At 37.3% G+C, this 16,272-nt stretch overlaps 1 protein-coding gene across 19 annotated transcripts in view; it reads left to right on the forward strand.

The window, feature by feature from the left end:
* Nucleotides 1-16,272, forward strand: part of SCMH1 (Scm polycomb group protein homolog 1) — a 174,321-nt gene that overhangs the window by 71,447 nt on the left and 86,602 nt on the right. For 18 of the 19 annotated variants that reach the window (XR_007126414.1, XM_047723942.1, XM_047723936.1 and 15 more), the window contains one exon: nucleotides 431-665. Coding sequence is in view for 18 of the 19 variants with exons in the window: in XM_047723942.1 (XP_047579898.1) it covers nucleotides 431-665 (235 nt within the window). In the remaining variant the exon portion in view is untranslated. Of the gene's footprint in view, nucleotides 1-430; nucleotides 666-12,480; nucleotides 12,527-16,272 lie in introns of all 19 variants that reach the window. The other variant, XM_047723939.1, reaches the window with a different exon arrangement.

Consider the following 16,272-nt stretch of genomic DNA (forward strand, 5'->3'; position numbering starts at 1 on the left):
GTGTGGTGAATATACAAACCAATACACTGAAATGCTCCATGAAGAGATACTGAGGATATGCAAGTTTAATAGGATGATTTCTAAGAAGAAAATGTTATGAATACCTGGAGATTTAGGATGTTGGAGAAGACAGGATAAGCAAGCATTTAAATCAGGACCATTTGAGACACTGCTGTGCTTTTCTTACTGGTATGAGTCAATATTTGATGCCTCTGTGGAAAGTAATTTTATCCCCTTCATCTTACCTTCCAACATTTCTTTTATATGAAACCCTTCCTAAGAATTAGGGAATAGTTCAAGGCAGTTGTCTTAGGCCCAGCTATAACCAATTTCAGTCCAAAGCATAAATTGTCAGGTTCCAGCTCAACATCCGTACAGAAAATGCCATTCACTCTTAGTCTTCCTAATCCCCATGGCTTGTTTTTCTCAGTCCTACACACCTCCAAGCAACGAGTTCAAGATCAGCATGAAATTGGAAGCGCAGGACCCCAGGAACACCACATCCACGTGTATTGCCACAGTGGTTGGACTGACAGGTGCCCGCCTCCGCCTTCGCCTTGATGGCAGCGACAACAAGAATGACTTCTGGCGGCTGGTTGACTCAGCTGAAATCCAGCCTATTGGGAACTGTGAGAAGAATGGGGGTATGCTGCAGCCCCCTCTGGGTGAGTAACTAGACCTAAGCTCTCCTTAGCCAATTAGTTATCTTTCCAAAATTGTACATCCTATTATGAAAAAGCCTAGGGTCCCCTGCCTATTCCTTCTTTTTCATATGGCTAAAAGAAAGGGCCCACCCAAAATGAAATGAGCTGTAAAATCTGGACAGATCCGCCTCTCCATTAACTTATAATATCCAGGCTTCTCTTAAGGTCTCTCTTTTTTTTTTTTTTTAAAGATTTTATTTATTTATTTGACAGAGAGATCACAAGCAGGCAGAGAGGCAGGCAGAGAGAGAGGAGGAAGCAGGCTCCCTGCTGAGCGGAGAGCCCGATGCGGGGCTCGATCCCAGGACCCTGAGACCATGACCTGAGCCGAAGGCAGCGGCTTAACCCACTGAGCCACCCAGGCGCCCCAAGGTCTCTTTTTTTTTTTTAGCTAGAAACCACACCTTTCATCCTTCCTTGTCAGTTCTCATTTACCCTGAAAGAGAGAATAGAAGGAGATCTTACCATTTAATCTGCCTCAAAAACCACAGAGCTTTTACCAAATCCTACAATGGTAACAAGAGGTGAGAGAAAATTTCCCAGTGGAGTTATGACTGTTGTAGGGATTCCTTCTTTCCTTTCTCCCAAATTCTCACCTGGTCCTTGTAATTTTCTCACTTTGAATTAATTTGCATTATTTTATTTAAACCAATAACCCCATTACATTTTTCTTCTCAAGATCAGACTTACCTTTTTTCTTCCCCCCTCGATATACCTCGGTGATGTAGCCCATCTCATCAATAGCTGTTAGTCACTGTTGCAGTGAGTCTCAACAGAGAAGAGACAGGTTATGAGCTATGGGCTGTGTTCCCCTCAGAAGATTATACTGAATTAACTGAGCATTACATAACAGGTATCATTTGCAAGATCTCCAAAAGTGGTTACTGAACATTATCCTCCAACTAAAAACTTTATTTGTAATGTAAAATTCCAAACATATACAAAAGTAGAAGGAATAGCACAGTTGAGGTCCTTGTATTCTTTATCCTTGATAATTACCAACACATAGTCTTGTTTTATTTGTTATCCGCATGTATTCCCTCACTCATCCTGCCCAACTGCCCAAACATTATGTCATTCTGTCCTTAAATATTTAGTATCTATGTCGCATAGATAATATTTTTAAAACATAATCATAATAACGTTATCACATATAAATTAATGATAATTCATTAATATCAACAAATATTTACTCAGTGTTTAAATTTTCCCTGTTGTCTGTCTGTTTCTCTCTCTCTGTTAGTTTCTTTGAATCAGGATCCAAATATCCACATATTGCAGTTGGTTGATATGTCCTTTAAGTCTCTTTTAACCTGTGGGTTCTCCTTCTCTCTTATTTTTGTCTTACAATTTATTTGTTGAAAAACCTAAATAATTTGTCTTTAATATCCCCCACAATTAGATTTTTCCAATTGTATCTCTGTGGTATCATTTGACAGGTTTCTCTGTTCTCTCTCTCCTAGAAATTGGCAGCTAGGTCTAGAGGCTTGATCAGGTTCAGGTTCAGTTTTTTATAAGAATATCTCATAGATGATGGTGTTTACTTCTATTAGGAAGCATATATGGTCTCGTTGTCTCTTATTTTATAACGTAGCAGCCATTACTGTTTGCGGCCTAGATCAAAGGTTGACAGATTTTCTTAAAGGGTTAGACAGCAAAACTTTCAGGCTTATTGGCCATACATTCTCGGTTACAACTAGTCAGCTTTGTCATTGTAATACAAAAGCAGCCAGAGACAATACATAAACAAATGAGCAATGCTGTGTTCCAATAAAATCTTACATCTATAAAAACAGATGACCAGCTTGCTGGCTATAATTTGCTGACCCCTGATTTAGATCAATCAATTCATTATGGTTGCAGAATGGGAAATTTTAATCTTATAAATAATTCTATCCACATAAATTAAATGGAATATGTCTATTAAAATAAATTTCCATAAATTATTTGGCTATTGTGAGGATATCATTCATGGAAGAAAGCTTAAATGCTTGATTCTTTTCTTTATTTACCAATTTACAAAATGATGAATTGGTTTACTACCATCCTCCAAAAATATTTAAGGATAGTTTTTTTTTTGTTACTGTAGTTTACTGTCGTAAGCCCAAGAATTCATACATACTTGACATGTTTCATTCCATTGCATTAATTATCCTTATAATTCCTAATTTGTCCATTCGTTGGCTATATAGGAGCCGCATCAATGGTCTCTTGACTCTTTATTGCTTGATAGCTCTCTTGGACTTTTGAAATTTCAAAATGTTCCAGGTTTATCTTATATATTATCTGCCCCAAATACGACTTCAGCTATTTCTTTTAGGTGCGTGGGTTCCTTTTAGTGGGAAATGATAGAGACTATAATCTGAACGCTAGAGCGCTCAGAGCTTCTGGGTTGGTTGTTCTTTCTATGTCTTTTTGGCAGAAATAGGAACTGCCTTACTACTATTATTAAAGATAAAATTGTTAGTTCTTATTGATACTTCCTACTAAAATTCAGGACAAATGGTGTTTTTATTTACTTTATCTTGGCTATCTTAAATTTGTATCTCCTTTGTACTACAACAAAACCCTAGTTCTCCATATCACTAACAAAATAACTCATTTGTTCTATTGTGTAGACACATACAATAGTCTCAGAATAACAGTAACACTTTACCACCATCCTCATTACTGACAGTGTTTGAGTTACTTGCATCTCTTTTTTTCTTACCCTCAAGTGAAGGATAGTCAATAATATGATATAAGGTTGTTTGTGTTAGTTTCTCTCTGGGTTGCAGTGCCACCAACTTGATATAAACTTAGGTTCATTTGTTGTAATTTTTAAAGATTTATTTATTTATTTATTTATTTGAGAGAGAGGGAGAGAGAGAGAGAGAATGTATATGAATGGGGGGAGGGGTAGAGGGAGAGGGAGAGAATCCTCAAGCAGACTCCCTGCTGAGCACGGAGCCCAGTATGGCACTCAATCCCAGGACCCTGAGATCACAGCCTGAGCCAAAATCAGGAGTCAGATGCTCAATTGACTGAGCCACCCAGGCACCCCTGTATTTTTTTTTTTTTATTTTTAGAGATTGCTTTTTAGAAATGTTCCTTTTTAAATATATATGTGATATAAATCATTCTTAAAGTCAAATCTATAGAGCAAGGTATATTGAGAGAAATTCCCTTCACCTTATTGCTTTCTTCTGCCATAGGTGCTGCTTTCTTTTAATTTTATAGTTTGTACTTCATTTTTTAAAAATACAAATATATTTGTGTGTGTGTGTGTGTACATATATACATATGTATTTCCCACTTTCTTATATAAATGACAGCATACTATGCATAATTGTCTTAACCTTGCTTTTTTCCATTTAATGAAAGATCCTTAAGTTGATTTCTTAGTAGTATGGAGATATTTCTCATTCCTTTTTATAGCTGCATTAAACGGTGTAGTTCTCAACCTGCTTTATGAATCACTATTTAGAATCATCTTGATAGGCTATTAAAAAGCACAATTGACCCTTGAACAACCCAGGTTTGCACTGCATAGCGCCATTGTACACAGATTTATTTCGATAAGTACAGTACACTATTATAAATGTATTTTCCCTTCCTTATTTTCTTAATAACATTTCCTTTGTTTTTTTAAAGATTTTTTTATATTTCTTTGATAGTGAGAGCACAAGTAGACAAAGCAGCAGACAGAGGGGCAGGCAGAGGGAGAGGAGAGGCAGGCTCCACGCTGAGCAGAGAGCCCGATGTGGGACTTGATCCCAGGACCCTGGGATCATGACCTAAGTCAAAAGCAGACGCTTAACTGACTGAGCCACCCAGGCACTTAATAACATTTTCTTTTCTCTAGCCTATTTTAAGAATACTCTATATAATACATAAAACATACAAAATATGTGTTAGTCAGGTCTTTACATTATCGTTAAGGTTTCAGGTCAACAGTAGGTTATTAGTAGTTAAGTTTTGAGGGAGTCAAAAGTTACACACAATTTTTTGAGTGCATGCGGTTGGGAGGGGTTCGTACTCCCAACCTCTGCATCATTCAGGGCTCAACTATATAAGGTCCCAAGGATAATGGTGACAATTTAAATCACAGTCTTTCAATAAATTCTCTAGAAAAGTGTGGATCAAAAAGGAAACCAAACCAATTTAAACATTACTGGGAGTCAAGAATACCACAGATTTCAATCACATATTGTCTACATGTTCAGGTATAAAGATCTGAAATCATTAGAGCTAGTACCTGACCCCCTGACCCAAACCAGAATGAATAGTTTTATGTAGGTAGAAATGGCATTTAGAAAGGTGAGGGCAGTGGGGGCCTAACACAGTCAAAATCACCTCCAGGAAAAGAGAGTTCAATTTAGAGTGGGAAATACTGAGAACAGAGCTAAGATCTACTTGATTAGAACATTGGCTACTGGAGAATCCAAAGGAAGAGAGTGGATTGAAAGTGTGAGGGACTAGAGATAGCACTCTTGAGAAGATAACTACCTTTGGGGGAGGACAGACATATGTTGAAGGAAAAGAAAGAAGCAGGGGTGTTGTAATTCAGAATTCTACAGAAACAGAAGAGAATCAGTCAAAAGACACACCAGTCTTCCCATTCCATCTCAACAGTCTCATCTACTAAAGAAACTGTGTTTCACTATATCAACAGAAATTCATAACCCAAGATTCCTGCCAAAACAGAACCTCCTGTATTTGTTGGTATAGGAAAATATAAGATATTTCACATGATTAAGAAATAGCAGTCAGTATCTACAAAAAGTTTCTGTATGATGAGAAACCAAAGATGAGGATAAAACCATTTTAACTACTGAAAATTCTGCCAAAATCAGTGACTAACCAGAAGAAAACTATTACACAACAGCACAACTTGAATTAAACAAGTATTGACAGATATGAAAAAAAAAACCCTTTAATCATAAATTTTAAAAGTCAGACTGGAAATGCGGAAGAGACAGGAAGGTGTGAAAATAGAATTGTCCAAACTCAAGAAAAAAAAATTGAAGAAAAACAAAATAATTGCAATTGCAGACTGAATTCCAGGGTGCCCAATGGATAATAGGCTTAACCGAAAATATAATAAGGGATATTGAGAAGAGAAAACAGCCAAGAGAATAAAAGTAAATATTAGGAAAGGTTAAAAAGTATCATAAAGGAACCATTAGATATAGAACATAATCAATAAAGATTGAATGTGTATATGTAAATATATGTATGCATGTATAATTGGAGTCCCTGAAGAAGATGAACAAAATAATGAAACAGTTGATACTTAAAATTATAAGAAAGCTTTCCAAAAATTAAAGAAGACATGAACCTACATATTGAAGAGGGCTTTTTCCTGGAAAGATTGTTTCAGATTGGTTACGCTAAGATGTATCCTAGTAAAACTATTACACTCTAAGAATAAAGAAAAATCCCTCTAAGCCTTCAGAAAAAAAGGCCAAGTTATTTACAAGGGAAAGAAAGTGAACTTTGCATCATACTTCTCTACAGCAAAGTACAAAGAAATAAAATAAGAACAGGGTATTTTATATCTATACAAGCTGTTTTTTCAGGTACTGAGCTTATACTGAAACCGTGTTCAGTGTGCAAGAACTCGGGAAGTACTATAACCCAAGCCCTACCTGAGGAATCAGTTACAGAAAGAGCTTCGTCCAAACGAGGAATGATCAATGATCAAGCTAAGAAAAACACAGGTGGAGATAAGAGTAGAATAGTATGGTATCAGTATGGATCCCATGAAGGGAAAGAACCCACACAGTAATTTGAACACAGAAAGTGTAATATAATTATTAGCTGTAACACAGGATTGAGGGATTGGCTAATCAAAAGGAAAGAACTTTAAAGAATATAAGAGCAGACTTAAGGAGAAGTCTCTACACTGGAGCTGAGATAGAGACCCCAAGGAAGGACCTCCCCTCCCCCACCCTCAGGGCAGAGAAGTCAATCTTGATGGAGGGGGCACAGCTGTGGCTCACTGGATGAGAGAAGTCACTGTGGTGCTACAGCAGGGAACTTGCTAGAAATTTGCCTTTTAGGGTACCTCTAAGGAAAGCGGTTCACGGAGAGCTGTCTCTCTGGAGTGCTACAAAACCATCTGGGGGAGGGTGGTGGCCGCGCTAACTACTGATACTGCTGGCTGTCAGGCACTGCAGGATATGGGCAATGGAGAAGGTGGGTGTACCGCAGGAACCCGCCACACAAACACGCTGTAACCAGGAAGCAAACCCCCTTCCTCCTGTAATATCCTTAGATGGGATCAAAGGATATCACCTGAAACTGATAAGCCAAATAGTAGAAACCAAAATGAGGAAAAGGTAAATTAAGGACATTAGAAAATATGTTAGTATAAAGGTAACCACAAAAACAAAATTCCAAAATTTCCTGCATAACAAAGGAACAAAAAGATCAAGGAACAGACCATACAGAGAAAGAAATGAACTAAATGTGGAAAGCACTGTAAACAAAACATAATGTGAGAGAGTTGAGACCAAATGTGTAATTTACATCAATAAATGTAAATGGTTTTAATTCACCTATTGAAAAAAAAATTTTCAGATTGGTGCTTAAAGTCAAGCCCAGCTTTATACTGTATACAGGAGACATACCTATAGTAAAGTGAAGGAGAAAGACCAAAAACAAAAGGATGGACAAGGGTATACAAAGGAAAGTCAAACAATATAATACCGGAGATTACAGTTTTGATATTAGACAAGGTAGAATTCAGACCAAGATGCATTAAACAAGAGAAGCCACTTTGTAATGACACAATTCACAATGAAAATATAATAGTTAAAAATATTTCAGAACCAGATCACAAAGCATCTGTCTTCACAAAATAGAAATGATGGTAGGTGCAAAGACGTAGAGAGACAAACACACTAATAGATTTAACACACCTCTCAGGGCAAGGCAGCCCAAGAGGACAAAAAGTAAAGGTATTAAAGACTTTCTTTTCTATAAGTTGAAACAAAACATCTACTTCTTTCATTTGTACCATTCCTCCAAATAAAGTAATTTGGTACCAAAAAAATAAATAGAAAGACTTTAATGAATAAGGCAGATCATATATGTGTATGCATATGAAACTTTATACCTGCTAAATGCCCTTCTACACTGAAATCTAAAACTCTAAACAGCTCTTATTTGAAATATAAACTAAAATTGCAAGATTTCTAAAAAGTAATGATAATAAACATCACATATCAGAATTTTGAGATCAATTAAAGCAGTAATTGGAAGAAAACTGATAGCCTTAACTGCTTGACAACAAAAATGAAAAGGGTAAAAATTAAGAATTTAAATTCCCAATTCAAAAGACTAGAAAAAAAGTCACAGTACAAAGAAGATAAAAAGGAAGAAGAAGGGGCGCCTGGGTGGCTCAGTGGGTTAAAGCCTCTGCCTTCGGCTCAGGTCATGATCTCAGGGTCCTGGGATTGAGCCCCGCATCAGGCTCTCTGCTCAGCAGTGAGCCTGCTTCCCCCTCCCTCTCTCTCTCTCTGTCTACTTGTAATCTCTGTCAGATAAATAAATAAAATCTTTAAAAAAAAAAAAGGGGGGGGAAGAAGAAAAATAAAGATAAAACAGAAGCTAATGAGGTAGAAAGTAAAAAAGCAATAAATCAAAATACTGGTCTTTGGGGAGAAAAGTACACAAAGTACACAAACCACTAGTTAGCCTATGAAAGAAAAAAAAGGAGTAAGTGCAGATACACATAGAGATGACAAAGGGAGGAAATAACTCATGTAAATAAAATAGAAAAGTGAGATAAAATAAGATAATACTATTGTCAAAATTGACCCGAATAACATTGTAATATTTAAACAGTTACATAGAAAACATATAAAAGATTTCAACAAATTGTACCTATAGCAGAGCACTATGTGCAGGTTATTTAACAGGAATCCTGCAAAACCTCTAAGACCAGATTTTCTCCTTCTACTTAAGTTGTTGTAAGTCAGTGATAGCCAAAAGAGCTTTCTGTGATGATGTTAATGTTTTGCATCTGTGCTGTCCAGTATGGTAGTCAGCAGCCACATGTGGTTACAGAATACTTGAAATGTGGCTACTACAACTAAAGACCTAAATGTTTAATTTTGCTTAATTATAGTTTAAAGTTAAAAAGCCTGTGTGGCTGGTGGCTACTCTACTGGACAGTGCAGTTCTAGATCATAGAAAAGTAGGAAGACATGCAGGTTCTTTTTATGAAGCAGGTAGAATTTGGATACCTAAGCCTGATTTATATCACACACACACACACACACACACACACACACACACACACAATTTCATGTATGAATATTGTTATAAAAATCTTAAAATATTAGGAATTAGAATTCAACATATTTAAAAACAATTTGTCAAAGCAAAGTAATGGGTTTTTTTCTGGGAATGAAAAGAAGATTTAACTTTAGAAAAATCGCTAGTGAAATTCATCATATTACGATAGCTAAGGAAGAAAGTCATCTGACCTTTGACAAAAATTAGCATTCTACCTAGGACTCACATTTTCTGATTTCACAACTTATTATACAGCAACAAAACTCAAGACATGTGTTACTGGTATAAAGATAGACATAGATCAGTGGATTTAGGTTTGAGAGTCCAGAAATGAACTCATACTTTTATGCTCGATTGATTTTCAACAGCAGTACCGAGATAGTTCAGTGGATTCCCAACAGTTGGTGCAGGGCCAACTGGGTATGCACATACAGAAGAATGACGCCGGACCTTACCTCCACACTAGGTACAAAAATTAACTCCAACCAGATGATAGTCCTAAATGTAGAAGCTATAAGTATAAAACTCCTAGGAGAAAATATAGGGGAAAAGCTTCATGACATTGGAATTGGCAATGATTTCTTGGAAATGACACCAAAAGCCCATGCAACAAAAAGAAAGAAAAAGTTAAATTGGACTACATCGCATTAAAAACTTTTGTTCATCAATGGACAATATCAGCAGAGTGAAAAGGGAACTCACAGGATGGGAGAAAATATTTGCAAATCCTGTATCTGATAAGAGGTTAATATCCAGAATATTTTTAAAAATTCTTTCAACTCAACAACAATAAAAAACAACCAACCTGATTTAAAAATGAGCAAAGGACTTGAATAGACATTTTTCTAAATGGCCAGTAAGCACATGAAAAGATGCCCAGCCTCACTAATCATTAGGAAAATACAAATCAAAGTACACTGAGATAATATTTCACACCTATTGAGATGGCTATTATCAAGTAGAAAAAAGTGTTGGTGACGATGTGGAGAAATTGGAATCTTTGTGCACTACTGATGAAGATATAAAATGGTGCAGCCACTCTGGAAAACAATATGGTGTTCCTTCAAAAAATGGAACATAGAATTACCATATGATTTAGCACTTCCACTTCTGGCTATATAGACAAAACAATTAAAAGCAGGGACTCCAGCAGATACTTGTATACCTATGTTTAGAAGCATTATTCACAGTAGCCAAAAGGTCAGAGACACCCAAATGCATGTCAGTAGAAGAAAGGCTAAACAAAATGTGACATATTCATACAATGGATTATTGTTGAACTTTAAAAAGGAAAGAGATTCTGACCCATGCTACAATATAGATGTTGTGGTAAGTGAAATAAGCCAGTCACAAAAGGACAAATACTGTATGATCCCACTGAGACAAGATACCTAATTTAGGTAAATTCAGAGACAGAAAATAGAATGGTGGTTGCTAGGAGCTGGTGGGGAGGAAAGAATAGCAAATTATTGATTAATGGCTACAGAGTTCCCTTGGGGAAGGTGAAGTTCTGGAGATGCATGGTGGTGATGGTTGCACAGCAGTGTGAATGTGCTTAATGCCTCTTTTGAGAAAGAGAAGGGGAAATATGTATACACACACATGCACATTTTATGCACAAAATTCCATATTTCGTATATTTTTATAAGAAGAAACATGGGAGTGTTAAACCAGAAAAAATGAAAAGGTCACCTACGGGGAGTATCTGAGAATAGGGTAGAAAGTATAGCAATGGGAGTGAGACTTCTCTGAGAATACTCTTATATTCTCTGAACTTTTGTGTTATGTAACTATTTTACTCAAATAAAATGAAACCAGAAAAAAAGAACAAATCGTAACCTAAAATGGATTACAAACAGAAACAAACTGAACTGTGTTATCAAATGGATATCATAACAACCTTGAAAAAAAGTTAATTCAAATAACTTCAACACAGAACCTTCACAGTATACCCTTAATGGGACATATTTCAAAGAAAAAAAAATGGAACTTCAAATAAATTCTGATGTTTTCTTAATCTTAGTGGTTTTACCTTAATCATCTGAAGCTATTTTACATTCCTTGAAGATAGAACCATTGAGTAAATAAGATAAAAATATGGGACAGGAGAAGATGAAGAACCCTGTAGTACAGAATTTGAGTTGCAGGTATCTATATGAACTGTTAATTCAAAAAAATTTATATAATTTTATATATACTTGTACTATAATTCTATAAGCTCTGTTCATTGAAAAGGTCTAGAAGGAAAGACACCTCAGTAGCAATGTGGTTTCTAAATCCCACTCTTCATAAGAAGGAATCATGGCTCCATGAAGAAATGGCTGATTTCAAGGCTGAGCAGAAGAGAAAACATGTAAGGTGAATTTGGAACATTCCGTCATTCCAGAAAGAAAAGAATTCTCAAAAGAATGATGGGGACCTAATAGAAGGACACAGGAGCCAGCTGGAAGGGGTTCTGACTCACCAAAATTAGAGTAATATGATCAGAAAGAATAATGAAAACAAAAGAACAATGGTATTGGCTTCCATGGGTCCCTAGTGTACAAAAACAAAAAAAAATTTACATTTGCAGGAAAAGGTCTAATTACAGAATGCCAGCTAATAAATATAGAAAGAATGATAGAAAATTACCATTTTGCAACCACCATTTTAATTGATTCAGTCAGGGATAATCAATGAATGCTAAAACGATTGAGTAAAAAAAAAAAAGCTTATCGGAGAATAGGATATTCACATAATCTCAGTGTTTTTCCCCACTGATTACCTATTAATTACAAAGGGAAATTATAATGAAGAAATCTGTCAGTCACTCCTTTACAAGTGATCAAATTTAGTATCATCAGTGATTAGATAAACAGACATTATGTGCTTCTTAAAGTAATGAAGTGAGAGGTATTCAACATCACTTGTATTTTTATCAAAACTGGTTAGTATGAGTGTAATCATAAGGAAACAATCAGAAATCCAAGTTGTGGGGTATTCTATTAAACAGCTAGCCCACACTTTTCAAAAATCTGTTTCATGGAAAACAAAGGCAATAGGACTGTTCTAGATTAAAGGAGACTAAAGGAACATGACATCTAAATGCAATATGTAATTCTCCATCAGTTCTTGTATTTAAGAATTAAACAGCTATAAAGGACATTTTGGGGACAATTAATATTTTTAATTAAATTTCTTGGGTATGACAGTATTGCAGTTTTAAAGGAGAGTGTCCTTGTTCTAAGGACAAGTGTACTGATGTATTTAGGGGTGAAATGTCACTGTGTCTCTGACTTTCTCATAGTTCAGAGGAAAAAGTGTGTGTAGATAGATGGAAAGCAAATATAGTGAAATGTTGCTAGTTGTTGAATCTAGGTAAAGGGTACGTAGTTGTTCATGTACTGTTTTGCTCCTTTAATCTAGGTTTAAGATTTTTCAAAATAAAAAGTTTTAAATAAATTATGTATATAATTATACATATATATGTGTGTGTGTTCATGTTCCCCAGGCCTCCTCTGGACTTCTCCCCAGAGTTGCTGAATCAGAATCTCTAGGTAATGGGGCTTGGGATTCTGCATGGTAAAATGACTCTCCCGAGACTCTACCGAAATTGCTCTTTATTTGGGAAACATTGCTCTAGAAGAGCATTCTTCTCCTGTAAAATCTTGTATGATTTGTGTGTGTATGTGTGTGTGTTCTGTTCACAAAGGAAATATTCATACTCCCTTGCAGAGTCCTCCAGGGGAAAGGTGGAAAGGTAGAATGATCCTCAGGTGACACTATTAAGTCAATGCTGCCAACCTTTTCCTCACACTCCCCTTGTTTCACTGACCTATTCTACTACTCAGAACTGTGATTATTTCTTACAAACAGGACTGTTTGGATCACTAGTTCTCAAACTTGGCCGCCAGTTAGAATCACCCAGAGAGCTCTTAAGAATTTCAGTGCCTAGGCCTTACCTCAGATCAGTTAAATCAGAATTTCTGATTCTCGGTGAGACCAGTGTAATCTTTAATGTTCCCTCAGGGGATTCCAATGTCTACTTTTGAGAATCTAAAACAGAAGCTGGCTTCTGGTGAGGCCCCTAGTCGAGTATGTCAGGATCCCAGTACAAAGTGCCTAGTCAGCAAACTTAGTCACATGGCCTGGGGTATATGTAGGTACCTTGACTTGAAAGGAACCCTTTGTATATTCCTATCACTGATCAGTCTTTCCACTTGCTATAGCTTCCCGGGCCTGTCAATAGAAAGGAGGTTTTAAAAAGATACACATCTCATTTTGTGATCACAGAATTTGAACTCTATAAAAACCTCTGGGGGTGGTCAACCCCAAAATTTGGAAGTCACTTTAACCATGGTGTCTTAAAAATATTCACTAAACTCCCTCTTCTCTACAGCAAGGACCCTGCCAGACCCAGGTATACCTATACTTATCTCAAGATAAGTCACGACCTCCACCCCCAATTAAATCAATCTGAGGTAACTTGTGTTTGTAAGTGTATATGGGAATGGAACAGCGATGTGGGGATGGAGTCCTATCAGAACTAAAAGGAATACAGTCTTCCCAAATAGGCCGGATATTCACTTCTTCCTCAGGGAAGACAGTGCGGTTGACATTTCTCTGCCAGTTTCACTTCTCCTTTCTATCATGCGCGGGGTAAAATTGAGCTCATCCACTCAACTCAGTTTGGAAGCATGGCTTTAGTTCTGTGTCATCATCTGACAAATACAGAAACAGGGAAAGGGAAGTAAGTTGTCCAGGGTTGTACGTTGAGTTAGTGGCATCTTTCTGTACATGACTTTGTAGATGTACATGTATGTAAAGCTCCTCTTGGAGAAGAAAAGGAGTTGGGAATCGTCTTGACAGCCATAGAGTCTAATAATTTCACAAAGCTTGGAATTATTAGATGGGACCATGGCTGGGTAGGGAGAGGAGCCCACTACCAGCTGGTTCCTGGTGTGCATGCGGTTCTGTTACTCGCCACCAGAGGGCATGAACTTTGGTTAAATCCTAGACCTGCTGATCCGCATCTAAGTCCAGAGCTTCCTCAGGTCAAGGTTCGTTTAAACAGCTGGATCCTAACTTATTCAGTAGTCCCCTGTCTTGGGAATATCAGGAAGCTCCTTATAATCGGTTCTTTATAAATATTTTTTTAAAAGAAATCCTAGGTAAGCACAGAACACTTGCAGCATGCCTGTGTTTAGAATTAAAGAGACCTGGCTTTGTCATATTAGCTCAGCTACTTAAAAGCTTAGTTATGTGGGCACTGGTGAGTTCCTCTTCCTTGACTTTTAACCTTGAATTTCAGTTGCCTCACCTGCCAGATCGTTCCTAAACTCTGCCACACCTGGTTTTCGTAAGTAGTTAATGGGATAACATGATAAAGTGTCCATCGATTCTTGGTATCTGTTTACTAAGTGGAGATTTTTCCTTTGTCCAGTAAAAACTCATGGAGTTTATATCATAGCTGGAAAAGACATACATATTACAAGGAAAAGAGAAAGAAAATTCAGACAATGATAAGGGCTAAGGACCAAAAGGAGCAGGATTTAAGAAGCTGTTTTAAGTAAGATGGCCTAGGAATGCCTCTCTGAGGAGATGATAGTTTGGCAAAGAATTAATAAACATTTGAGAAAGGGAAGGGTGTTTGAGGAAGAAGGATACAGCTTGGTGTGTCTGAGAAACAGAAAGATCAGTAAAAGGGGGCAGAGGAGTAACAGGAGGTGAGTTATGAGAAGTAAGCAAGTTCCAGACCATTTAAGCCTTGTTAACATACCTGAAGACCATAAATTTATTTTGTGTTATGGGATGTAAGCATAACAGTAATGTGATCTGATTTATATTTAAAAACACACACACAAACATACCATTCTGGCTGTTATGTGGAGTAGTAGGGAGGCAAAAGTAGAGGCAGAGAGTCTAGGTAGAGAGCTGATGGAGCATTCTAGGCAGAGTGTGACTGGGCCTTAGATTGGGGCAGTCATTGGCGGGTGAGAAATCTTGAATGGCGAGAAATGGTTTGAAGATGCACATGCTGTCAAGCCTTGCTGACTAAATGTATTTGAAGGGTGCTAGAAGGAAGGCATCAGAGGTGACTTTTAGGCCTTTTGGTCTGAGCCAGCTGGGTTTAAATAAATGGTACCAGTGAGCTGAGATGACTGGACAAGTTGGGGGCGGGCAGCAAATCCAGAGTTCTGCTTGAAACTTACTCATTTTGAGATCTCTTAGCATCCAAGTAGACTTACAGAACAAATTGGAAATATGAGCATGAAACTCAGGGCAGAGGTTTGAGCTGGGGATATAAATTGGCAGTCCTATTTTCCAGGAGGAGACGAGATCAAGAAGAGGACGAGTGGCCAAGCGCTAAGGTGCTCCCGCTTTCAGAGGTTGGGATTTCTGACCCACCTGTTCTTTTCTTCATAAGCACCCCAGGCCATTGTTTAATTCGGGGAGATCCTCAAATTACTATTTTTATTCTTCTTCTCTTCCCTCTTATACAAATTCATGACCCAAACTCCTTTTACCAGCAAAAACGTTACAATAGGGTTGAGTGATGAAATATTTGAAGACATTAATATTTGAAGATAATGAAGGTTCTGGAGACAGAAGAATTGGGCTGAAGTCCTACCTCTGCTATTGACTAGTTAGTGTAGTTCCCTCAGATTGTACTTCATTTCCCTAAGCTCAGTCTTTCCATCTGTAATGGCCAGCATTTATCTAACACCAGTCATATACCAGGCTGAGTTTTAAGTCCTTCACTTGTCTTTACCTATTTTAATCCTTAGAACAACCCACTAAGGTGGTTACCATTTCTTTTCCACTTTATTGTTAAAGAAACCAAAGCCAGAGAGAGTTTTTGTAATTTGCCATAGGTTGCGCATCAGGTAAATGGCAGAGCCAGATTTGAATCGAAGCACCTGGTTCCTGAACCAGTGCTACTATTCTCATACCTAATTCACAGAGTTGTAGTGATTAAATGAGGAAACCCACTTAGAGTGCACAGCACATAGAGCCTAGCGTTTCATATGTGCATAATATATGTTCTCTTTAGAAGGTGGCATAGTATGAAAGAGAACTTTCATGGAAGAGAACCCAGATGAAGGGTCCTAGGGCTCCAGGCTGATTCTACAAGAGCAATTTGTGTGACCACAGTTAAGTTTTGTAGCCTCCCTGGACTTCAGTTGTAGACTTCAGTTCAACCTGCAACATAAAATCTTTGTACTGTATGGTCTCTGGGGGCCCTTTCCATGGTAAAATGCTATCTGTGACTGCCCAAGACAGAATTGGGATACCTTTGAAT

This window comes from Lutra lutra, chromosome 4 (genome assembly GCF_902655055.1).
Source record: "Lutra lutra chromosome 4, mLutLut1.2, whole genome shotgun sequence".
Classification (NCBI taxonomy): Eukaryota; Metazoa; Chordata; class Mammalia; order Carnivora; family Mustelidae; genus Lutra; species Lutra lutra.